We start from the raw sequence: 26,419 nt of genomic DNA, 5'->3' as shown, positions 1-26,419 counted from the left end.
TAGAACAGTAAGCATAGCATAAGCTCATTCATAAAAAAGTAGTAAAGAAAAGGGTGTGTGTGTCCCAGTCCCAGAATAGAACATTTCTAGGGGAAAACATTAAAAATTCTTAAGAAACTTCCCTCTCTGGAGGAGGACTTTACTTTTTAACTCACATCCTCTGTGTTGTTTGAATTTTTAAACCAGGATAATGTAAATTACTTGAATATTTATAAAACTTAAAAATGTAAGTTCTGAATACGGCAAATTAGAATTTCTTAATGTATAGTCTATTATGTAATACATATATGAGTGTGTATTAAACAGTCATACACATATGAGTGTATATTAGATGTTCACAAAAGATTAAGCATTTTTTAAAAGCTGGGGCTTATATGAATTCGAACATCTAACCAAGATTTTTATAAAAGGTCTGGTAGTTTACTATAAAAATAAAAATGGAAGGCCATGATATGTGTTTAAAAATATAAATTTTAAAGGTTAGGAGCATAGTATGGATGTAAGAAAACTGACAGTTTTTTAAAAAAAGACTGTTTTTAGAGCAGGTGTAGGTTCACAGCAAAATTGAGCAGAAAGTAAAGAGATTTCCAATACCCCCAGTCCCCACCTGTGCGCAGCCTCCCCCATTAGCAACCTCTGGGACCAGAGTGGAACAGTTGTCACCACTGATGAACCAGCACTGACATATCATGATAACCCAGAGTCCACAGTTTACATTAGGGTTTAATTTTGATGTTGGACATTGAGTTTAGACAAAGATCCTGAAATGAAGCATCATAGAGAGTAGTGTCACTGCCCCAAAAACCCCTCCCATTCACCTCTCCCTCCTCCTAACCCCTGGAAACCACTAATCTTCTCACTGTCTACATAGTTTTGCTGTTTCCAGGATGAAATAGGCAGGTTTTATTTGTTTTGTTTTATTTTTTGGGTGTGTGTGTGTGTGTGTGTGTGTGTGTGTGTGTGTATGTTTTGAGACAGAGTCTTGCTCTGTTGCTCAGGCTGGAGTGCAGTGGCATGATCTCAGCTCACTGCAACCTCCACCTCCTGGGTTCAAGCAATTCTCCTGCCTCAGCCTCCTGAATAACGGATTACAGGCACACGCCACCACACTGCCTAATTTTTGTATTTTTAGTAGAGACGGGATTTCACCATGTTGGTCAGTCTGGTCTCGAACTTCTGACCTCGTGATCTGCCCGCCCCAGGCTCCCAAAGTGCTGGGATTACATGCGTGAGCCACCATGCCTAGATGAAATGGACAGTTTTTTAAAAATCAAAGTCGAATTGAAATTTTTCTTTATTCTTCTAATTCATAATTCCCACTAGGTGGCAGCAAAGATTTAAATAATAAGGAAGATGCTGTTTAATAGAATTTTTAAGGGAGAAAACCAACTTTGAGAGATGGCTTTTCAATTCTACAAATGACAATGGATGGCCTCAGGGAGGTTGACAGAGTTGTTTGCAGTCTCTCTGCCGCACCAATAGTGAGGTCCAGGGAGGTGAATGGTGTGGGGAAGGTAGGAGCAGCAGGGGTTTGGTGCCAGGAAGACAGCCAGGTTACTCTCTCTGAACCCTCATTTCTTCATCTGTAAAATGCTGACAGCAGCCATTGCCGAGGCTGCTATACGGGAGAAAAGAAGTCATGCACTGTAAAATGTTTTGCATAATACAACACTCGGTACACGTGAGCCACTCAATAGGCTCCCTTTTTCCTTGGTTAGGGGCAGAGTTAGATCTTGGGCTTTTTACAGGCACCTCAGTGCCCAGACATCCCACAGCTATGAAAGAAGCAAAGACACAACTTGAACATAATAAGGATCGCTGTTAGGGGACAGAAAGTCTTGAGGGCTTGGCCTGCAGCCAATCAGAGGCTGAAGTGGAGTTACACCAGAAACAAATGAAGGACTGGCCCATGGCCAATCAGAGGCTGAACTGGAGTTATACCCTACACAAACAAAGGATTGGCCCAGGGCCAATCAGAGGCTGAAGTGGAACCTTGACCTGCAACCAATCAGAGGCTGAAGTGAAGGATTGGCCCATGACTAATTAGAGGCAGAAGTTTTCCTTTGGTTTAATTCTAAGAAGTCAGCCGCGGGTTCCCCTTAGGCTCCCAGTCTCTAGATCCTATTTTTCTGGCTCACCACTATGATCATTCTGCAGTGAGGGCTTTCTAGAATCAGGCACCATCTGAAGGCTTTGTAAACATGGTACCATTTAGTCTCCACAATCGTTCTAGTCAGAGTGCCTTGCAGACTGGAAGCCCTCTGACTTCGCAGGTGGCGTCTGTGCCACTCAGATCCATGAGGCTGTGCCTCATGGGGAACAGCCACTGTACATGTTTTATAGAAAAATATTCACTGAATGCTTAAAGCCAACCAGCTGGTAAGGTTGGGCTGGAAGTAAAGGCTAGGGTTAAGCCTCCTTTCTGCCAAACCTTATGATACAAATCAAGCAAATCAACAAAGAGCACCTCCTAGATAAGAGAATACCAGCCCACGTCAGAATCCTGACCTGAAGTATTCTGGTGTATTTCACAGAGACTACTCACTCCTGTCTGGACAAAGCCATGGTCTTCACTCGAGCCTGACATTGTGCTGGAGAGAGTGGAAAAGATGCAGAGACAAAAGATTGGTGCTGGATTGCTCCCTCCTTTCACGCTCACTCCAGCTAAGCTCTTTTATAAAGAACAAAATGTCCTACTCTCTATCTTCATGTTTTTCAGCTGTTGAGAAAATTGTTTCCACATCACTGAAGCAGCTGCCGACAAATATAGAAAGCTGGTGATTGGCACTGAAATTATTGCCAATGTCAGAAATAGGTGAATATGGAGGAGCATCGAGGAAATAAAACCCACGTGCAACTCACCAGTGTCCTACCCAGGAAAAACAATGACCTAATGTGGAAAAAAGAAAGAGCAAACGCCTGACCTTAAACACTTGACCCTGAGCCCTTCACTCTTGGCATCAAAAGCCAGGAAAAAGCAGGGATTTGGCTACTCATGTCCAGGTTAAATTTTTTTTTGAGACAGAGTCTTGCTCTGTTGCCAGGTGCCAGGCTGGAGTGCAGTGGCGCGATCTCGGCTCACTGCAACCTCCACCTCCCAGGTTCAAGCAATTCTCCTGCCTCAGACTCCCAAGTAGCTGGAACCACAGGCGTGTGCCACCACGCCCAGCTAATTTTTGTATATTTTTTAGTAGAGACGGGGTTTCACCATGGTCTCGATCTCTTGACCTCGTGATCCACCTGCCTCGGTCTCCCAAAGTGCTGGGATTACAGGCATGAGCCACCACGCCCGGCCTCCAGGTTAAATTAACATCCGTGTACACACCTGCTTCCAAATTGGCATCATTTTGTTCAAAGGCAATTAATATCTTTAACAATAGGGATCTTGTCTCTTTTAATATATTTAGTTATTTTTATTTATTTATTTGTGTATGATTTTAGCATAGGGCTATGGACACCTGGGCTGCAAAAGTATTTAAGTTGAAGAAAGGGACATATGGCTTTCAGGACGAAGATGGGTGCTCCCAAGCTAAGAGAGAAGTCATCTCCTGGACAGCACTGAAGCTCCCCTCAGTCAGGAAACCTATGTTCTTCTTGAGAACTATTTCTGCCTTCCTGGAATTTCCCATTTGAGATGAATAAGGGCCCCAAAGATGTCTTACTCTGTGAAGATGCCTCTCTGGAAAAGAAGGCTGAGGACATGGAACTAGCTATAAAAAAAGAGAACCACGTGGTAGTTAAATTCCCAGCCACCCCTACCTTCCCAGGCCTGCATGCTTCGAATGTGCAGAGCCATTTATAAAGGTAGTAACTGCCATTCAGAGCAACTACCTAGCCAGGATCAAAGCTTCCAGAATACAGAATGGGACTCTTCCTAGTATCTTGGAACTTTTGGCTAAAACCTCAGAGCTGAGAATGATGGGGAGTATTCCATTTTCCAACGAAGGGTGCTAGGAAGATCCTGGCAGGACTTACCAAAAGATGGTAGAATCTACCTGATGACTATCAACCCTGCGGCCCACCTAACTCTGAAATCAGACATTGGAAAACAGATAGCTGAGGTCAGCAGGGAGCTCTCCACACAGCAAGAGAGTGGTGTTCCCCTCTGCTCTGCTGCAAGGATTAGAGGATCCTGTTAGAAGGAGGAACAGCCTCCCACTCTCTACCTAGATGTTTACTGAGTGGAGAAGCTCAGGCCCTAGCACTGCTGTGGTATCCAAGAGAAGGATTTGATGTATCCTGGAGCTTGGAAGCATTCATGGACATAAAGTCTGGAGCCTACTTAACAGGAAAGGCACAAAGCTGGCTGGAGCCACTCTTGATGGCAGGTGAAGGAGAAGACAGAAGTGACGTGGTGTGAACTGCCACTGTTCAGCTCACTGGAGGCGCGAGAATGTCCCATGGATGGTACCCACACCCAAGCATCTTGATGAGCTCACGTGCAAAAGGTGCCCGCTGAGTAGGGGTGACTTCATTAGTAACAAGCTATGAGGAGACCATGAGGAAGCAGGGCCTGATTCTGGGAAATGGGGAAGGGTGGGTTGCAAGAGATTAACCAGAAATTGCACTTCTGTCCAAGAACTCAAAATCTATCCCTCATCCCACTATAAATCTCCAGCCAGTGTTAGCAGAAAGAAGCACGATCACACAGTTTTAACACCTTGTCCCCTCAACTTCTAATCCCCCACCCCCCTGTCCAAGACCCCAAAGGATCCCCAAAGGACAGAAAGGAGATAAGAAAGACCAGCCTCATTGCAGGTCTTCAATTGGGGTTGGGCCTGACCTAGGAAAGGGTGAAGCTCCGAAATGGATGTGGGAAGAGAATTTTTAACTGGACTGGACTTTGAAGAGCTGAAAGTCACAAGAAAGATACATGATCTAAGTTATTATCAGATTGGGCAGTGGCTCACACCTGAAATCTTAACACTTTGAGAAGCCAAGGAAGGAGGATCATTGCTTGAGGCCAGGAGTTCAGGACCAGTCTAGGCAACATAATGAGATCCCATCTCTACAAAAAAATAAAATAGCCAGGCACAGCAGTGCTAGGACTGCAAGTCCTAGCTACTTTGGAGGCTGCGGTGGGAGGATTGCTTGAGTCCAGGAGCTCAAGGCTGCAGTGAGCTATAATCACAGCATTGCACTCCACCCTGGGTGACAGAGTGAGACCCTGCCTCTAAAAGATATCATTAAGGTGGAAAAGGGAGCTCTGATACAGGATAATAAAAGTAGCAATAGGGAAAAATAAGTCTTCATTGTTTTGTTCCCCGTGTGTGTTGGCCTATTCTAGATACTAATTGGGCAACTCACAGCAGTTAAGTATTTTGGAGCTGAAGAGCACTGAAGTCAAATTCCCACTCTGACACTGAATGGAGGGACCCTGGGCAAACTAGGCAACTGCTGGGCTTCAGTTTTTTCAACTGTAAAATGGGTAGGTTAGCAATACCTACTTTCCCAGGCTACGTAATGTGTAATTCCTAGCCGAATTTCAGGCACACACATGTAAACACGCCATGTCTCTACTGTCCTGATACCTGCAATAAGCTAATATAGCTTGTATTTCTGCTTCCCTTTAAAAAAATTTTAAATGGTCAATTGTCAGTTTCTGGGGAATGCATTTTAGATTCTCATTAGTTTCATAACCATCACAATGAAACTAACATCATGTGTTCTGAATTTTGCATGTCTGTTATCTCAGTTTACCCTAGGGCTCCCACTAACTTGGGAGGATAAAGATTTTGGGTCTGCATTTTACAGACTACAGAACATCTGAGAGCCAGAGGGACTTTACAGACCATCAGATGCAAATGCTTCATTATACACATGGGAAACTAAGGCTTTGCCTGCCCAATTAAACACAGAGCACAAATCTTTTCTCAAATGCACTTGAACCCAAGCTTTGAGGACTGCTCTGACTTTAAACCTCCCATCATGGGTTTGTTTCTTTGGTTACTGCCTCCTTCATTGTAAACGGGCAAAAACAGCCACTACAGAACAAGACATGGTGTTCCTTCAAAGGTAAAGACTATATAGCGAACTACTGTGAACTGAATGTAAATCATTACATAAAAAAGACTGGGGAGAAACTTTATGCATCTAATCGATGCTTACTGAGACACTGAGATAACAGAGACTTTGAAAATGTCCACAGGGATTTTAAGACACTTCAGAGCATGCCCTTCCTTTACTATACAATTTTTAAATAAAGTATTTAAAAAATTGATTTTCAGTACTGAAACTGTTGCCCAGATATGTTCAAGAAAATTCAAGCTTTCCTTGGGATCCTTTTTTACAAGATTCATAAAAAAGAAAGAAAGAAAAGAAAGAAAGAAAAGAAATAAAGAAAGAGTATTTGTCATAAACAAAGGTACAAATTAAGTTTGTGACTATATATGTGGATGAAAAATAAAAAGAAACAAAATCATTTCAGATTTAGGTTGTTATTAATAGAAAATGGAATAAGACTTTGGAGACCTTATAAAATATCCTTTTAATAGACTGTTAACTAGAGTACTTTATCTGGCCAGGACTCAAGCTAAGGAGCTCCAAGAAAAAAAAATAACAAATTTAAGTTCTAGGGTTTGGGTAAGTTAAGGTCCTGAATTTAATGCCATCTTATCTTGTCACTCAGTTGTTCCCTGAGAACACGGATTTCCCAATCTCGTATAATAAAATGGTGGAGGTAGAGAATACTCATTCTATCCAAAAGAGAGAGAAGGAAGGGGCACAGGAGACGGGTGACCTGAACATGGATCAGATTCTGCTAACAAGCTGCCTTCAACACAAGCCTTCAGCATGTTAGCTCAGCCCCTGACATGTGGATTCCATCATGGGAATAACTGTTTAGAGACACGTGGTGACTGCTCATTTTATACAGGACAGATAGTTCCAATCTGCAAGGGTTTCCATCGCTCCATAAGTTGTCAGTTGGCACCTGTTCTTCATGCTTGAGCTGACCATATGCAACTGTGTTACTAGCCAAGCCTTCCTAGGCCCATTAGTTTGCAACACATGGATTAAAAAAAACAGATTTTTCTTATGTTATTTTTTTGTAAGAGTTGGGCAACAGTTTTGACTTCAACATCTTTAAGGCAGAAATGATTTAGTCACTTGAAAACCTCTACTTGACCAAAAAGGCCCAATCATTAGTAGTGATAAGAATACTGGTCTAGCAAGTGGATATTGTTGAATGCTGACCTTCATCTTCATCCAGGCTTTTTTGCCAGGTCCCAAATCAGACACCTAGGAGTTGACAAATATTGACTGGCCACAGTCCATGTTTTTTTATTTAAAGCAAGTCACTGACATGAGTCCACAATTTTCTTTTTTAGCATGTCATGGCAAACACCATGGCTATGAGGTCAACATAAGAAAGGAGAAAGTACAAAATAGAATGTGAAACCACAAATTTGTTAGGTTCAGCACTTTTCAAGGATTATTTTTAAAAACTACTTTTAGCTTCTGAAATTCTATGCTGCCATTAGCTAGAAAAGCAATACAAGGTTGGAAGACACATACTGGGTGGGGGAGTCAGAACATTCATGTGGGTGCAATGTCTTCCCACTCTGTGGAAAAGGGGGTCTCAATCCTATACATATTTTACATCTCAGATCTATGAAAAATGACTCAATGATTTTGAAAGGTTTATGTGGTACCTGAGTGTGTAACCTTGAACTAGACCTTGCATAATCACTCGTGGCCCTGTAGGTCAGTTGCTCACTTTGCTCTCTTAATGGTCATGCTGGACACAATGAAAGCCAGGGCAAGCCTCTGAAGTGCTATTTTAAGTGAAGGTTGTTGTCTTTGGAAAACAATTACTGCACAACAAACAAGTTTTAGCAACAGAGTGGGCCATAATAGCAAGAGAGGTCAGCCTTCATCAGGAAAGCAGAAGGTGGGCCAGGCAGCAGCCATTTTCTAAGTCCTCTACAACCTAGTATTTGACAATAAATCCTCTCTTCCCTTTGTGTTAAGTATATGTCATATATACTTAGAGTTTTACTTACTTTGGTCACAGTTTTCATAAATAGAGGCCATTGCACATTTTGAATTTCTAATTCTTATTTCTAAACCAGTCCCACAGAATGTTAGGAGTGCTATGGACTTGAAACTGACCTAATATTTCCATAGGGAGTTTTTGGTTTTTTTTTGAATAAACATAGAAATTGGCCCTTCTGATCTTAAAGCTGGATAGTTAGGAAAGTTCTTAGCAAACTCCCCTTAAAATGTATCAAAACCCAAAATAATTGTTTTATCTGAGTTCCTTTCTCAGAAAAGGACCCTTAGGATTCTCAAAAAAATTGAAGAACTGAACTCACTAGATCACCCATCCAGACAATGAGATGCCAGACCCCTCATACATCATGCTTCCTTACCCCTCCTTAGTTCCTGTTTTATTACACATTGTTACATTTCTTCTGTGCTATATAAACATCTAATTTTAGACAGTCAGAGAGATTGATTTCAGACTGGTCTCCCATCTCCTACGCTGAAGCACCTGATTAAAGCCTTCTTCCTTGGCAATAATTGTTGTCTCAGTCATTGACTTTCTCTGCAGCAAGGAGCAGGGCCTAGACTGTTCCCCTACCCCCCATATCTATAACCAGGAAGTGAACAGGAAACTAAAAGGAGTCAGGTTATTTTCCTTTCCTCTGGATTAACTGAGTAACAATTTATTATTATTCCTGCTTAACAGTTTATTAAGCAGGAATCCCATGGCTAATGCTGCTGTGTATGATGGTGAGCACCAAAGAAATAGAAGATAGTCTGCTGTGGACTTAATACCAACTCAGACCCCATTCCCAGAAGCATTAGAATTAAGAGTCCAAGAACTGCCACTAGTGACGTTTGGAGGATGACTCTGAATGGCCCCTACACCTGCCACTGCAATCAAGGCTGGACTCAATGACTGATCTGATGAGTCCATGAGGGCTGAATTTCTCAGAGCCTGCTTGGAACAAGGTGAAGAATGCAGGTGCCTTCTACACAGCAAGTACACCAGCTACTTGAGAGTGTACATTTACCAAGCAGAACATGTACTTTGAAAGGCTGCTGAAAACTGGCTAGGAGCTGAGAAATTTAATATCTGCTTAAAGACAGTGCCTACTGCGCCTTTCATAAGAATCTCTTAAACAGACACTCTTCCATTTCTCTGAACAATAAATAGAAATAGTAACAAACCTGTATTTCTTGGGAATGTAACAGAGATTCTTTTACATTCTTTCACATGGGAAATAAAAATATTAGTATAAAACATTAAGACTATATAACTCTGTTATAAAACATAACAGAGATTCTTTTACATGGGAAATAAAAATATTTATATAAAACATTAAGACTGTTTTGTCACCTGCTCCATTTTTAACGTTTCAGGTCCTGTCAGGGAGAACGTGTGTGTGTGTGTGTGTGTGTGTGTGTGTGTGTGTGTGTGTCTGTATATGTGCATGTTTTCAGAACTAAAAATAAAAGGAGGGGCTATGTGTATAGAATAAACCACCATACTAATAAGTATATTCTTAACTTCAAAATGACCAGCTAACAATTTCAAAAGCCCAGCTGATGGAGGACAGGCCCAGAACATCACTGCTTTCCAGTCCCTCCTCCATTGGTCCCATGTGGTTGCTCACATTATTTCTGATGACGTAAACATCATAGGAACTGACCTGAAATCAAAAGTAGAGTTCTCTTTCACCTGAAAATACCATTTGCATAGCAAGAGGAAAATGGGGAACTATCACAGCAAAGCCAAGCACCACCCAGTCACGGGATGCTCTCAGAAAAGGCGATGGTCACGTGGCAACCTTGACGATACTGATTTCCAGTCAGGCGTGGTGGCACATGCCTATCTTCCCAGCTACTCTGGAGGCTGAGGTGGGAGGATTGCTTGAGCCCAGGAGTTTGAAACCAGCTTGACAACATAGCAAGAACTCGTCTCAAAAAAAAAAAAAAAAAAAAAAGAAAAAATACTGACTTCCAACCTGCATGGATGAAAAGTTCTGGCCATGACTGTAGCAGACAGGGTGTCCTCACCCTGGGGTCTTCGTCAGGGCAGGGCAAATGACCACTCACCAAGCACATGGCTCTGCCAGTGCTGCTCAGTGGGCTTGGAGCAGTTCTCCCTTCTGCTTACAAAATATAATCCAGACATGCCTTGCAAACATTACGTGATCCCTGGGCCACAAAGGTCAGTCCTTTTATATCTTTTTGCAGGAAGACAGAACAAACATGGCTGAAGCTTGAAGCCTCTGTTCTCAGCACTGGATACTCTTTTTTTCTGGAGAGTTTGGAAAATCTGGGGTAAATTTCTACCAGCATGCTAAGCAATGACTATATGGTCGTCTGCTCAAATTATGACCAGCAGAAGCAAAGCAGTAGAAAAGGGGAAGGACCTAAGGGCGGAAGAGAAAGCAAACGAGAGGAAGAAAGGCACCCGGATGAACTCTGCTATGTGCCATCACCCAGTGCCATTCAATGGTGTCCATGCCATAGCCTGCCATGACATGAACACTAGTGGACACCAGCCCAGTAATTTCTGGAAGAGGTTAAGAAAATTGGCCACCACTGCTTTCAAGATTTAGGATCATTCTTAGCAAATTCCCCTTAAAATGTACCAAGGCCCAAAAGGATTAAAACCAAGTACTCAGACGAACATTCATACATACATGAATGTTCACTGCAGAACTATTCATAATAGCCAAAGATGGAAATGACCTAAATGCCCATTAACAGATGAATGGATAAACAAAATGTGATATAGCCATGCAATGTAACATTATTCAGCCACAAAAGAAATGAAGTACAGTCATGCACCACAAAACGATGTTTGGGTCAATGACAGACTGCATACATGACGGTGGTCCCATAAGATTGCAACAGAGCTGAAAAATTCCTGTCGCCTAGTGACACTGTAGCCTCCATAACATGAAGCATAATACATTTTCTATGTTTAGATATGTTTAGACACATAAACACTTATTGTGTTACAGCTGCCTACGGTATTCAGTATAGTCACATGCTATACAGGTTTGTAGCCTAGGAGTAGTAGACTATGCCACGTGGCCCCGTGTGTAGTAAGCTATCCCATCTAGGTTTGTGTAAGTACACCCTACGAGGTTCATACGATGATGGCATCACCTAATGATGCATTTATCAGCACGTATCCCTGTTGTTGAGCAACACAACTGCACTGTTAAATGGTACGAACTGGATCAACCTTTAAAAGGTGTAGTGGCTCATGCCTGTAATCCCAGCACTTTGGGAGGCCGAGGAGGGTGGATCACCTGAGGTCAGGAGTTTGAGAGCAGCCTGGCCAATGTGGCAAAACCACGTCTCTACAAAAAAATCCAAAAAATTAGCCAGGCGTGGTCATGCACACCTGTAGTCCCAGCTACTTGGGAGGCTGAGGCAGGAGAATCACTTGAACCCGGAGATTGCAATGAGTGGAGGTTGTGCCACTGTTCTCCATGGGCAACAGAGTGAGACTCTGTCTCAAAAAAAAATTATACTAAATAAAGAAGCCAGACACAAAAGGCTATATAGTGTATAACTCCATTCATGTAAAAAATATCTGGAATAGGTAAAATAGGTAAATCTATATAGAGAGAAAGCAGATTGGTAGTTTCTAGGGACTGAGAGAAAGCTGGGAGAGGGGAGCAACTCCCTAATGGGTACAGGAATTTTCTTTTGGGGTGATGAAAATGTTTTGGAACTAGATAGAGGTTACAGTTGTACAAAAGCACATTTGTAGTGAATGCACTAAAGGCCACTGAAATGTTCACTTTAAAATGGTCAATTTTAGGACAGGACATAGTGGCTCACGCCTGTAATCTCAGCACTTTGGGAGGCCGAGGTGGGTGGATCAGCTGAGGTCGGGAGTTCGAGACCAGTTTGATCAACATGGAGAAACCCCGCCTCTACTAAAAACACAAAATTAGCCAGGTGTGACGGTGCATGCCTGTAATCCCAGCTACTTGGGAGGCTGAAGCAGGAGAATTGCTTGAACCCAGGAGGCAGAGGTTGCGGTGAGCCGAGATCGCGCCACTGTAGTCTGGGCAATAAGAGCAAAACTCTGCCTCAAAAAAAAAAAAAGTCAATTTTATGCTATGTGAATTTCACCTCAATTAAAAAAAAAAATTATTTCCAGAAAATTTGCGCTTGAGCTGATTTCCCTAATTTATGTGTAAACTTTAACCTAATGAAGAGATTTATGATAAATCTTTAACTGGCTATGTTCACCTAGCATACCTGGGCTCCGGCCAAAAAGGAAATCAGACTTGAGCTCTACGTCAGCTTCTCAGATTTGTACTCATTAGCAAACATCAGCTCATTTATGCTATTCCAAAGATAGGAGGAAGAAAAGAAGGGGTAGAATGTCACTTTTAGTATTTTCATCATATGACCTGTCACTTAATACAGACACGGCTGAAGGTCACAGCAAGGGCAGGCATCGGGAAGACTTTGGAATGAGTCTTTTATTTTGAAAAATAAACAATATATTATTTTTCAATATACTTCGGTTTTAAATAGGTAAAATATATGGTGAAAAATACAGTCAAAATCATTTCCCTTCTCTCCCTGTCTCCCAGCCACCCAGTTCTCTCTCTCCCTTCCTAGAGGCAACTACTAATAGCAATTGCTATACCTTGTCTCTGCAATTGCACAAACATTCATGTATGAGTATTTGTCTGAGTACTTTTTTTTAATCCGTTTGGGTCTTGGTACATTTTAAGGGGAGTTTGCTAAGAATGATCCCAAATCTTGAAAGCAGTGGTGGCCAATCTGTATAAATATACAATTATATGTATACAAAGCAGTCCTTTATTAAGTAGCAGTAAAAACAGCTAAATTTTTACTGCTACTTAAAAATTAAAATTCAACTGGGAAATAAATGCTGTTCCAACTATGAAAATTCCATTTCTATGGATAAGTTTTTAGATGTGGGCTTTATCACGTAAGAAACATAAGTGCTGAAACAAACAGCAAGTAACAAAATGCCACTCACTTTCCACCTACTGAAAGCACTTGTAAATTAATCCTAAGGCTGTGCCCATTCCCTATAAAGCAGGAACTTTTCTTCCTTTCTTGCAACTGAGATCATCCAGGCTCAGGATGAGGGAAAAGATGGATCACCGTGGGATCTTGATGTCTGGGTCATCATTGTTACAGATTTCAGCAGGAAAAATCTAAATATCATTGTTCCTCTTTGCAATATACCTTGTCGCTACAATGAACCTTTGGCTACTATGCAAGATTCCAAAGCCTCTCAACACCATTCTCAATATCCAGTAGAGGAATATTAAAACTGCCACACCAGGTCACCCCTCCAGGTCAGGTGCTGGCTCCCTAGATGTGCAGAGAGGTATAGTTGCTCTCCAGTGTTATATTCAAAGTTGAGGAGATAACAATCCCTGACACCTCTACCTTTTCTTAAAAACATGTTGTGATTCTGTTATCAACAAATTTATCAGAAGCAGTAAGTGCTTCCCCTGTTGCTAAGTAAGGGAAAACACTTGCAAGTGAGATGAGAAAATAAAAGAGAGTTTAAACATGCCAGTACACCTTACTTCTCACGCATACAAACTGCATCTTCATTCACACAGCAATCAGACCTCACCATTTAGACCCAGGAGCTGAGATTTACTCCCTCAAAGGCTCTCCTGGGATGGTGTCAATTCACTCACTAAATGAATATGTGCTTGCTAGGTGCACAGTGCTATTCATAAAAGCCACAAAACAAAACAAAACCCCAAACAAACCAAAAAAAACACCAGTTCTTACCATTCAGTAGCTGATGGTCTGGTCAGAGAGAGAAATATACCAGGAGGTAACAGGGCTATATGGTAATATGCTATAATGGAAATCAAAGCACAGCTTTGCCAGGACACACGTGAGCTAACCCCACTGCCAAGCAACCCAAGTAAATTTAAGGGTTTCAGCCTTTTGTGTGACACTCAGAAGAATAAGTAATTTTTGAAAAGAAGACATGTAAACAAAATACTATGGGGAGAAGTTACGTAAAACTGTGGACATGTCTAGAGCACTTAGAGCAATATTCAGAAGAATGTTCACCAAAATGTTAACAGAGGTCACCGGGATTTCAGGTGATCTTTATATCTTTTGTACCTTTCTGTAACAGGTGTGTTGTTTTTCAATGAATACTAAAACAAGACTGTAATTAGTACTGTCTAGAGGTTGAGAAAGCTTTGATTTAATTTCCGGAATTTTTATCTAGGACTTTAAGTGCTAGGCCTTGTATAAGAAAGACAAAAGAGTCCCTATATTCCACGAGTTTTCATTTTCTTGGTAGTGGAGGTGGGCATGCATGTGAACAATTAAAATGCAGTTGGCTATGTGCCAATGGCGGTTTCTTAGTTATGACAACTGTGTAATAGTAATATAATATGTTAAGTATATAATAAAGAATTTAGGCCCTGCACAGTGGTTCATGCCTGTAATTCCAGCACTTTGGGAGGCCAAGGTGGGTCGATCACTTGAGGTCAGGAGTTTGAGATCAGCCTGGCCAACACAGTAAAGCCCTGTCTCTACAAAAAAATACACACACAAAAAAAAATAATAGCCAGCAAGGTGACACATGCCTGTAGTCCTGGCTACTTGGGAGGCTGATGTGGGAGAATCACTTGAACCTGGCAGGTGGTAGTTGGAGTGAGCCAAGATTGCACCACTGCACTTCAGCCTAGGCAACAGTGAGAAGCTCCATCTCAAAAACAAACAAACAAATAAAAACAAAAACAATTTGGCCGATGCCTAGAACAATGCCTGGAACATAGTAGGTGTTCAATGGGATGAGATGTTTGTTGAATGAATGAATGGCATCCTCGATCTTTATAAACACGGGACTTTCATTTACATTCCTCATCTTTTACCACAGCCATTACTGGTAACTACAATCAACGGTCTCCCCAACCTTGATCCCTGATCCCAAATTGGTGATGTTGCATATATCACTCTCTCCATCACCACCTTAGCCTTTCTAGAACATTGTTTTCACCTGATTATCCTCTAGGGTAAAACGATCCTCAGGAACTCCGTGTGACCAAACTCCTCCAGGCCTCCCTGGACCTGGCCTCGTTGCTCTATCTTCCAATTTCACTTCTCGAAACACACAATAATGAAGCCTTAGCTCTGGGTGGGTTTCCTCCTCCTGCGTGGCTTTTACAGGTTCCCTCTCCCCATTTAGCATCTCATTTAGTCATTATAACAACTCTTTGAAGTAAAGATTTTCCAATTTATAGAGAAGGGCACTGAGTTTCTGAGACATCAAATGACTCACCCAAGCCTACATGAATAGGAAGAGGTAGGACAAGGATTCAAACCCAGGCGCTCTGAAATGCAGAGCCCACATTCTCAACCATTATACTGTGTCTTCTTCTTCCTTCCCTTTCCTTCTCTTTTCTGATCCTGAGTATCACCAATTCCTCAAAGAATAATGGCCAACACATATGAGCTTCCTATGTGTCATAAATCTTCTAAGATTTTCATTTTTATTAATCTTCATAACAACCCTATGAGAAAGGAAGTTCCTTTCCCATTGTACAGGCAAGTAAATAAATAAATAAATAAATAAATAAACAGACACAGAAAGATTGCGTTCTCAAGGCCACGTATCCTTTAAGTGCTAGAGATGGAATCAGAACCAGCCAAGAAGTTGTCCAGAACCCTACTCTTCAGCAGTTCCCTGCCAGGCCTCCTCTGCCATCGTATCCTATGGGGAGAATGTGTCTAAAGAAGGAGAGGCAGATCTGTTTTTGGAGATGCTGTCATAAAAACACATCACTATGAGTCAAACTCCAAAAATCCATGTGCTATATGTGTGGATGCGTTCCTGCCTTTGTCAGTTTTTATATTGGTAGAAAATATCAAACGAGTAGAAAAAGGCAGCTGTCATGACCAGCAGAGTGACAAAAGCAGAGTCACAAAATGTGGGAACCGTCCTCTATGAAAATTCAGAAATCGTGCCTGAACAGTAAGTTACTGTTTTGTAAGTACATAGCACCTTATTTACTCATGTCATCCTATAATGTAGTGATCGATTACCATCCCATTTCACAGATGAGGAAGTGGAGGATGCGGAGGTAAAGAGGTTGCCAGCAAGTGGAAGAGCCAGGGCCTGACCCTAGGCACTCGGAAGCCAGGGGAGATCTTCCCTATGCTCCCTTGGCAGACAGTGCTCACTCAGCCTGACAATTATTTTTTTTTTTGAGAGATAACATAAAGATAGAAGAAAGTTATCTTGCATGTATTAAAGGTTACTGGACTAAATAGAAAAGTAAAACAATTGGAAATGTCTGCCTCCCCTTTGGAAACATGCACGTGATATTTTATCTGAAATGATTTCAATTCAGTCCAGCTACAGCATTTGTCCCGATACCAGCAGGAGTTCCAATTGTAGTTGGAATAAAGATGCTGCACACAGAGGAGGGAAAAGAAAAAGATGAGCTTGCATGTGTTTGTGTGGGTGTTCATCTTGTCAATTTCCCCAAACCCACATGCCATCAGACACTAGTCAGACACCCTTTGACATGGAAAGGGTGGTTGTAGACAGCAGCCCACTCCTGCTCAGATGTCTGAAACACGTAGGAACCCTGCAGGAAATGGCAACCCAAACCCAATTCCCTATACTCTCAGTTGCCACACACAGACTTTCTCTCACATCACTCCTTAACCCATGGGAATCCAGCTTCTCTCTCCGTTATTGGTAAATACATGAAGAATGGAGTGGAATGAAGCTTTCGAAGATTGTCCTTAACCTTCTGGTAAAGCATATCTTCTGGACATAATATTTTTTGAAAGTATGATTCAGCCGGTAAATCAATCTAATTAATGTTTACCAAAACCCTGTGTGCTAACGTACTACCATATTGCTTTTATGTAAGGTTTATTGCTTACTGGATTGAAATTGCATTAGACTGAATGCAGCAACAGTTTTAAATAATTCATTGAAGTTGTTTGCTTCTATGAATAACTTCCCGATGGTTTTGGCTGGGCATGGTGGCTCATTTCTGTAATCCCAGCACTTTGGGAGGTTGAGGCGGACAGATCACTTGAGGTCAGGAGTTAGAGACCAGCCTGGCCAACATGGTGAAACCTCATCTCTACTAAAAATACAAAAATTAGCCAGGTGTGGTAGCACATGTCTGTAACCCCAGCTACTCAGCAGGCTGAGGCAGGAGAACCACTTGAATCGGGGAGGCAGAGGTTGCAATGAACCAAGATCACACCACTGCACTCCAGCCTGGGCAACAGAGTGAGACTCTGTCTCAAGAACAAAACAAAACAAAACAAAAAAACAAAAAACTTGCCTGGTGGTTTCCATTCACCAAAAGTTGATATAACAGGGAGGCTGCTGTGACATGTTGAAAGTGCATAGCTCCTGGAGTCAGGGCTCCTGGATAATCTGTAGATGAAAACGCCACTGTTCCAAGTCTCGGCACTCACGTCTTTGAAAATCACAGAATGATATTTACATCATCAGAGAAATATGCAGGACAGGAACATGGAGTCAGGAGCCAGATAGCCTGGGTTTAGATCCCAGCTCTGATACTATCTATGAGACCTTGGGCAAATTATTTAACCTCTATGACCCTTTGTTTCTTCTTCTCTGAAAAGGGGATAGTATTAGTACCAAGCTATGGGATTGTTACGAGGATTAAATGAGTTAATAATGTAAACCAGTTACACAGTACCTGATATATCATAAGTACTATGTGAGTGCTTGATTAAGAAAATAAAATCAATATCAAGGTTAGAAGAATTACTGCAAGGTGGAGGAAGCACTGAACAGAGTTCTCCAGTGGGAGTTCTTCCTAAACCAGAACAATAGACATGGCAGCTGCTCAGCAGCTGAAATCAAAAGGCTGCATCTTTCCTCAGTAAGCTCAGAGACTCTTTCATATAAATGTCACTCCATCCACTTCGCTTGTGTTTCTCTACCTATCTGCTGTCCTCCCCTCCTATTTAGTGATTGTGGGAAACCAGTCACGGAATGTGAAATAAAGTTGTGGTTCAGAAGAGCAAACTCATTTCTGAACAGAATATTTCAAAGGAAAAAGAGGACCTTGGCCTTGGCTTTCTGGTATATTTCATTGACTCTGTGAACATTATCAAGGGAGAGATTCACACTTAAAAAAGGCCACTTTCTACTTCCATTTAGGAAGCTTTACTCAGTTTAAAAGGGAAAAGAGCTAATGCATGCTGGGCTTAATAGGTAGGTGATGGGTTGATAGGTGCAGCAAATCACCACGGCACATGTTTACCCACGTAACAAACCTGCACGTCCTGCATGTGTACCCCGGAATTTAAAAAAAAATTAAAAATTTTTAAAAAGTCATAAAAAAGGAACTAAAGCTACATAGGCTAGTTTTAAAGTATAGAGCAATTCTTGAAGAGTTACAAAACAAGTGTTTTCTAATTATGCTCCAATGAATTTCTGAAACTTGCCAAAAACTCCCATTGCTTTAATATTTATGTGCCTGTCTAGTCTGGGTAATTTGCAAGTGTGTATCCATATAAAAGAGCTTTCTTTTTTATAGACACTCACATACCCCATAAATGCCATTTGAGTACTTATTTAAATAGACAAGTACTTGTTAAAAATAAAGATATCCTGACCAAAGCAGTTGCATAGCAATGGGATTTCATCCATTGGAAGCAAAGGAGAAAATACGACTTGGTCCAACAATTTGCACATAAGCAATGATTGTTAAATCTAATATTAAACATGCAATTCTTTGAGTTAGATATTTTTCATTTACATGTATATAACATGTATGCCATATAAAAACAGAAAATATAAAGAAACAAATTTAATAAAAATTAGAATCAACATTGTGGTAGAATTGTGACTAGGAAATCTGTTCCCAAATTACACGGCCATGCTTCTTGTAATTCCAGCACTTTGGGAGGCAGAGGCAGGCGGATCACGAGGTCAGGAGTTTGAGACAAGCCTGACCAACTAGTGAAACCCTGTCTCTAAGAAAAATGCAAAAATTAGCCTGGCATGGTGGCACTTGCCTGCAATCCCAGCTACTCAGGAGGTTGAGGCATGAGAATCGCTTAAACCAGGGAGGTGGAGGTTGCAATGAGTTGAGATTGGGTCACTGCACTCCAGCCTGCGTGACAGAGTGAGACTCCATCTCAAAAAAAAGAAAATCAGACTTCTATTTAAACCAAACAATGAGAGTATTAGATTTCAAAAAGAGAGAGAGAGCATGAGCAAAAAACCAGGAGCCAGAAGACCTGCATCTGACCCTATCTTATTAGATAGCTTATGTGACCTTAAGTATGCCCATGAGCCTGTTTCCCCACCTAGTAAAAAACATAGTTGGACTAAAGGACTTCACAGTGAGGACACAGCCATTCCCGTGACAGGCCATGTCATGTCCCATGACATGATTCTCTGCTACAGTTGTCACCGTATCCTGGAAATCATCAAAATCATAAAAGCCTCTTTTTCTTAACTCAGCAAGAATTGCTTCAAAGTTTTTGGTAATGTACTTTCAAAGCAAACCCTCCCAAATAATGGGGCGATGATTTCCACTGGAGGTTACCTTCCCAGTGACCTGAGGGTAACTGTATCTCTTGTGTTTGGGGCAGGGTAGTAAGAATGGTGAAGGACTCAAAACCCTACTACGGGTCTAAGATGGTGCCTTGCTTTGTAGCTGTCAACCTACCCAAGCCGCTGTTATTTGTCAGCAGGTCACATAAATTCACATGCCAAGGATCCGGTCACATGTGCTGAATAAGATGCACTAATATGTGTATTTTCTTGTTTCCTCCCAATGGTCAAAATCCAATTTCTATGCAAATGCTTTAGTCAGAACATTCATATTTTTAACAAGTATAAGACTTCAAATTTAATAGGAAGATTTGAAATCACTATTATGAATTGCACTGAATTTCTCTGGTGCATAAGTGGTTTATCTCATTCTTACCTATTAAGACTCACTTAAGGGCTTAAAGACATTTATTCCAAGTCTCCCAAGGATTGGCAAAAGCCATAGAAACTAAGGCAAATCTCTAGTTCACTTCCTAACGTCCCAGGAAAGAGATGGAGTAGAGCTTCCTTGCTTGGTGCCCACAGTTCATAATGCATCAACTTCATATGTGTGTTAACTGGCCTACTCGAGGTTATTTTACAGAAGAAATGGTTCAATTTGGCCAACTATTTTTATTTTGGGATAAGTAGGTTCTCTATGGATTCTGACAGGTCAGACAAGGCCTTGTAAATAATGACAAATCCCCAGATGTATGCACAGCTGGTTTCCACACTTTCTTCAAATGTCTCCTTAGGTATCATCTTTGAGAGAAGTATTCTCTGCCCCATATAAATGCAGCTCTTTTAGTCTGCTTTAATTTTGTTCCTACTTTAATTTTTTTCACATATTAGATTTTTTGTGTATACCAAGGAATTTCTAGGTCACATGGTAGTTTGTTAATTCATTCGTTTTTTTCTTTTCCTTTTCTTTTCTTTCTTTCTTTCTTTCTTTTTTTTTTTTTTTTTTTTGGAGTTGGTCTAGCTTTGTCACACAGGCTGGAGTGTGGTGGTGCAATCTCAGCTCGCTGCAACCTCAACCTTCACCTCCCAGGCTCAAGCCATCCTCCCATCTCAGCCTCCCACATAGCTGGCACTACAGACGTGCTCTATCATACCCAGCCAGTTTTTGCATTTTTTGTAGAGATGGGGTTTTGTCATGTTGCCCAGGCTGTTTTTAAATGAGGCTCAAGCAATCCTCCTGCCTCGGCCTCCCAAAGTGCTGGGATTACAGTCATGAGACACCACACCTGGCCTACTTTTAATTTCTTTAGGAACCTCCATGCTGTTTTCCAAAATGCCTGCATTAATAATCCACGTTCCCATCAACAGTGTTCAAGGGTTCCCTTTTCTCCACACCTAGGCTGACACTTGTCACCTCCTGTCTTTTTTATAATAGCCATCCTAACAGGTGTGAGGTGGTATCTCATGATTTGCATTTCTCTTACGACTGATAACATTGAACACCTTTTCATGTACCTGTTGGTCATTTTAATGTCATCTTTGGAGAAATATCTATTCAAGTAGATAGATGACTCTCATTTCCAGCTAACAGGGTTTCTCAAAAAGGAAGGCACCTGCCTGAGCTACCTCTGGACTACACAGGTATTCATGTCAGTAGGTCACCGGGGCACTTACTGCTGGAGAAGGTGGTTTCTTTCGGACTGGATGACATCGGCTGTGCACAGAGTTGACAAAGGCAGTCTCTCCCATTGAATGTGACTCGGTCTCCGGGTGGAAACGGGCGCCTGGAGACAGAAAGACATAGCCCTCAAGGTTATTGCAGCAATTTCATTCCTTTTCCTTATTCCTTCTGCTTGCTGCCCTCCGGTGCTCATTTATTTCTTGGAGAAGCAGCAGCCAACATGCCTGAAACAGAGTCATAACCAAGCCAGCCAGCTGGAGACAGTCCAAACAAATAAATGTGCCTCATTTTGAGCAGGGGAATGTACTGGTTCTAAGGGCAACCAGGTAGTAAAATGGAATGATTTACCTCCACTCATTAGTGGAGAGTTCCAGCAAGTCACCTAGCAAGGCACACAGAACAGTAAACTTCCAAATGGAAAGTCCTTCATGAAAAAATATTTTAAATACCACAAATTCCCAGTGAAGCTTAAGGCCCCGCCCCAGGAGAACTGGCTACAGGTCAAGCAATAAGTCTTTCAGTTCCCTGGGACTGTGCCTAGAACTCCGTGATGATTATGCAGAATTAGATTTTGCTGGACATCTACATGGGTGAACTGAATGTTTCGTGGTACTGGAGACCCAGTCCCTTATAAACTGGGAGAAATAGGACAGGCTGTAAATATCCGTTTAAGAATTCACATTAGATTCATTTCAGAAAGAGAATTTCTCTTCATAGTAGGTGTTCATCAATAGCAGCATATTTGGCAAAAATATTGCCTTCTGCATGTAGGTGATCAGTTTCTTCTCCCAGGTGACCAGGCGGACAGTCTTTTAAAAAAGTCAATAATTAGTAGACATATGACAGTTTCTATGCCCACTCACTTGCACTTGGCCCATGTGCCAATAATCTCCATCGAAGTGATTTTTCAAATGTGTGATGCTGTCAATTAGGAAATGTGAAACTCACAAGCCGAACGTCACTGCAAATCTGAGTCAGAAGCCATTACTTAAGAGCAAGTAGCAGCTTTTGGACATTCATTTTTACTTCCACAGCTGCTACGTCCCCTTTAAGTTGCCCCTCCGTTGCCTAACAATTGGCAATTAACTGCAATAAACACATAAAGGTAAATTTGGACTTGAACCAACCCCACAAATGTGGCCGGTTCCAGTCATCACGGACAGTTTTAAATTCTTACACCCTTACACTTTAGAAGTCCTGAGGACAGTTGGTGTCCTCTCCATGCGTGGTGCTATGTCACTTTCTGCGGTACAGCAAAGGCTCGGAGAGGTGGAGTAACATGCCTGGATTGACCAGCTAGGGAGATCAGGCCACAGGCAGGTGCAGATGGCACCCCCCAACTCAGAACTTGCTTTAAGAATAAAAAAATCACTCTGCTGGATGCCAGTCACACTACTGCTTCAAACTCATTAGCTAAACCTCAACGAATCTTAAATCTGTTCTGTAAGGAAGGTGTTAGGAAGTCAAGGACCCACTTGACATAACAAGCGCAGGTTCTTTTGCTTCTGACCACGCCAGGCCTGGATCTGGACACAGCATTTAAAGAGGGACTCATGCTCCATGGCTGATCCTGCACTTGCAGGACCCTGAGAATAAGTGCCTTTTACACGTTGCATCCCCCAGAGGCACCTCACTTACCCCACCCAAGCCCAAGGCTTCCTTCCCATCCAAGCTTGTTATTATTTTAGACCCGAGTCTCACATAGATCCTTTATGGGACAAGCCAGAATCCAGTTCTCAACTTGGGCCAGGCCTTCTGAAGTGTAAGTTTTGTTGTTTTGTAAATGGCCCTTTTCAGGAATTTCCTCCCTCCCTATATCCTCTGCCCTTACTGGATAACTTCCTTCTTTTATTTGCATAATAGAAAGAGACCTGGATTTAGAGTTAGAAAACTTGAGTTTAAACCCATTAACTCGGGAATGTCCCTTAAACTGTGAGCCTCAAAGTCACTCTAGAGAGATTAACTCCTGGTTCCCTTCACAGAATTGCTAAGAGGGTTAAATTAACTTCTGTATGAATATAACTTATTAACTATAAAAGAGGCCCCCAATTCAAGCAGAATTATTGTCATTCAGCAGCAGGAGAGGCAGTAGTAACAGTTAGTACTCCTTTGCTGCCTCAAATGTCCAGGGACAGGGTCATAGTTAATAAATCTTTGTATATCATTATACCAACTTCAAAGCAATGACCTCTCAGGGTCAGGATCAGAATCGCTCTTAGAGTTTACTGAGGGCCTTCCAGCCTGGCTGAGTAACATACTTGAGAACCCTCCAGAAACTACTAAATTAGCATGCAGGTTTTGGGGGAAAATAGGCTAGAAATGGATCTTTTTAGAGAGACCCCCATCTCTAGGCCATTCCCACCCCATCCAGGAGATTCCAGTGATCAGCCAGGCTTGAAAAATCACTCGCATCTAGTTCACAGCTTCTCATTCTAAGGCGGAGACAACTGTCTCGAAAAAGCTAATTCACATAGGTCTCAACACAACCTGGGAAGTAAGACTAGGACTTGAGGCTCAGTGCCAGCCCAGGACTCTTAGCCAGGCTGTGTACCACAGCCTGAAAAGGGAAGCATCAGGAAAGAACTATGCTTTTGATTAAATACAGAAAAATATTCAGTTCATTCATCCAGAATTTTTAAATTATGATTCTTAAAAAAAGAAATGGAGAAATGAGCGAATACATAGCCATAAAGATATTATGAATGTTTTGTGTCTTATGATTTATTTATCAGTATTATCTTGTTAGTTAATTATACAATATTGAATCTACTCTTCTAGAGCTTACATCTTTCTGGCTTAGAAACATAAAATGCTGAAAAGCAGGCAACACGTCTCCTCTGAACTGGGGTTTTTAGAAAGGCACAGCAAATAGATCACCACTTCAAAAGGCACTGGATTGCCAAATTGCCAAATTAGAATGGATCAATGAAGCAGCTGACCCTTGGTGGTGATTCCTGGTTACAGGAATCAAACCTATCTTAGTTTTATAACATGCAGTCCTCAAAACATAAAAACCACAAAAAAATACCACATTTTCTCACTCACACTACTCTCTGGCTGATCATTTTATTTTTATTTTTAATTGTTTTTTTGAGATGAAGTCTCGCTCTGTCACACAGGCTGGAGTGCAGTGGTGTGCTCTCAGCTCACTGCAGCCTCCGCTTCCAGGTTCAAGCGATTTTCCTGCCTCAGCCTCCCAAGTAGTGCACCTCCACGCCCAGCTAATTTTTTTGAATTTTTAGTAGAGAGAGGGTTCAACATATTGATCAGGCTGGTCTCAAACTCCTGATCACTCAGGTGATCTGCCTGCCTCGGCTTCCCAAAGTACTGGGATTATAAAGGTGAGCTACCAGGCCCAGACTGACTGATCATTTTAATCAAGCTGGTTTGCACTATTAAGATTTAACCTTGGTAGATGACAGATATGTAGAGAGCAGGGCTTGGCAAATATTTCCCCCTAAAGATGAGGCTGTATACTTTTTAAGACTTTGCAGACCATAAGGTCTCTGTCACAACGACTCAACTCTGCTGCTGCAGTGCGGAAGCAGCCATAGGCCACACACAACAGTGGGAGTGGCTGCGTTCCAATAGAACTTTATCCACAAAAACAGGTATTGGGCCTAATTCAGCCCATGGGACACAGTTTGCCACCCCTTATTACAGATGAAAGAGACCATTTTAAACACACACACATGCCTAAGAATTTATACTTCCAAATAAGCTTTATCCTTCTAAGCAGTTGTACCATTACCCTCTGATGTTTATATTACCAAAAAATGTTTTGAGAGCCAGAGCTGCTTCAGAATTGGTTTCAGTCTTCTTAAAATCAGCCATATTACTTGCAGAGGACACCACGCATACGGTTTCCAACTAATCTACTTTTTTACTAAGACTGATAGATAGTACAGTAAGAAAGAAATCTAAGGATAAGACTATGTGCTACTCAAACCAAAGGTATATAATCCAAGCTCTAACAGTCCCAACCAGCATTTCTCTGTTGGAGGAAGCTGCAGGCTTTGGAAAGATAAGCTCACTTACTTGCAGATAGTACAAGCAAAGCAATTGGGATGGTAGGTCTTGCCCAGAGCGGTCACGACTTCTCCTTCCACGAATTCCCCACAGCCATGGCAGCGTGTCCCGTACATCCGCTGGTAGTCCAGGGTGCAGAGATACTCTCCGTTCTTTATGAAGAAGCCCCCTTGTGCCAGGTCACAGCCACACACTGCAGAAAGAAAAGTTCACATCTGGTCATTATCTGCCACACTGCTGAGCAGCACTCCTTCTACTGAATACTGACTGGTTGCTTACTCTATGATCTCAATGGTTTAGCGCTAGGGAGGGGACTGGTACAAAGAGCTATTTATTATTGGGCTCTGACCCTCCCCTTGGGAGCGATGCAATAGCTCATACAAGTAAAATCTACTGGCTAGGTCTCAACGGCTTTTGTGATATGTCTAAGATTCGGAGATAATCAAACACCCTTTGATAGAAAGATACCCTTGGTTCAGGCTGTCTCAAATATGAACAAAGGTGTCCCTGGCAGTGTGCTATTTAGGAAAGGTGCCCACTGCCTGCCCACACAACTGCACGGTTTGGGCCAAGATTGTTATGGAGTTGAGTAATAAATTTCCATTATACCAAAAGCAGTAGCTGGAATTTCCGATAGCTATTTTTTTCACACTCTGGAACTACTTTCCCACTGCTATGAAAAATTCAGATGTTTCATTTTCTCTTTGTGCAGTAAATAGAATGAGCCAATTATTTATATGTTATGGAGAGATAAAAAATGAACAAGCAAAGGAGGAAAGACCTGTCATTTGGCTGCTTTATTGCGTCTGGATTTTGGCATCTCTTTCTGACGGTACAGCTGTGGATTAGGGAGATGGTGCAAACAGGCAGTGGGAGCTTGGGCCTGGTCTGCGTGTTCAGACAAGATCAGGGCAGGTCACAACAATTTGTCTGCAAATAAAACCCAAAGCAGTCCCTGACAGTAAAGATTTTCTCTGCCAAATGACTGAGAAGCAACAGCCAAAGCTGGAAATCTCTGACCTTACCCTCGCTAGCCCCAAGGTCAACTGATTCCAATTTACAATTCCTTAGGCAAGGAATCTAGGATTCTTCTTGATTATTTGGTACTCAGTTGGGGTGGAGACAAGGTGAGTTGAATCAATAAACTGCTTTCCAAAGGACCTGCTGGAATGCTTCCAGGGTTCATCTGCTGAGTTCCC

General features: G+C 41.8%; 1 protein-coding gene across 11 annotated transcripts in view; it reads right to left on the bottom strand.

The window, feature by feature from the left end:
- ABLIM1 (actin binding LIM protein 1) overlaps positions 1-26,419 on the bottom strand; it is a 341,410-nt gene that overhangs the window by 118,276 nt on the left and 196,715 nt on the right. For all 11 annotated transcript variants that reach the window (XR_010341744.1, XR_010341741.1, XR_010341742.1 and 8 more), the window contains 2 exons: positions 25,230-25,413; positions 21,185-21,294 (listed from right to left, as the gene is read on the bottom strand). Coding sequence is in view for 6 of the 11 variants with exons in the window: in XM_064373819.1 (XP_064229889.1) it covers positions 21,185-21,294; positions 25,230-25,413 (294 nt within the window). In the remaining 5 variants the exon portion in view is untranslated. The remainder of the gene's footprint in view (positions 1-21,184; positions 21,295-25,229; positions 25,414-26,419) is intronic.

Source organism: Aotus nancymaae, unplaced genomic scaffold, assembly GCF_030222135.1.
Source record: "Aotus nancymaae isolate 86718 unplaced genomic scaffold, 86718_ANA_hifiasm-v0.15.2.pri h1tg000010l, whole genome shotgun sequence".
Lineage (NCBI taxonomy): Eukaryota > Metazoa > Chordata > Mammalia > Primates > Aotidae > Aotus > Aotus nancymaae.
Note: the sequence above shows the minus strand (reverse complement) of the source record. Positions and strands in the feature narration are given on the sequence as shown.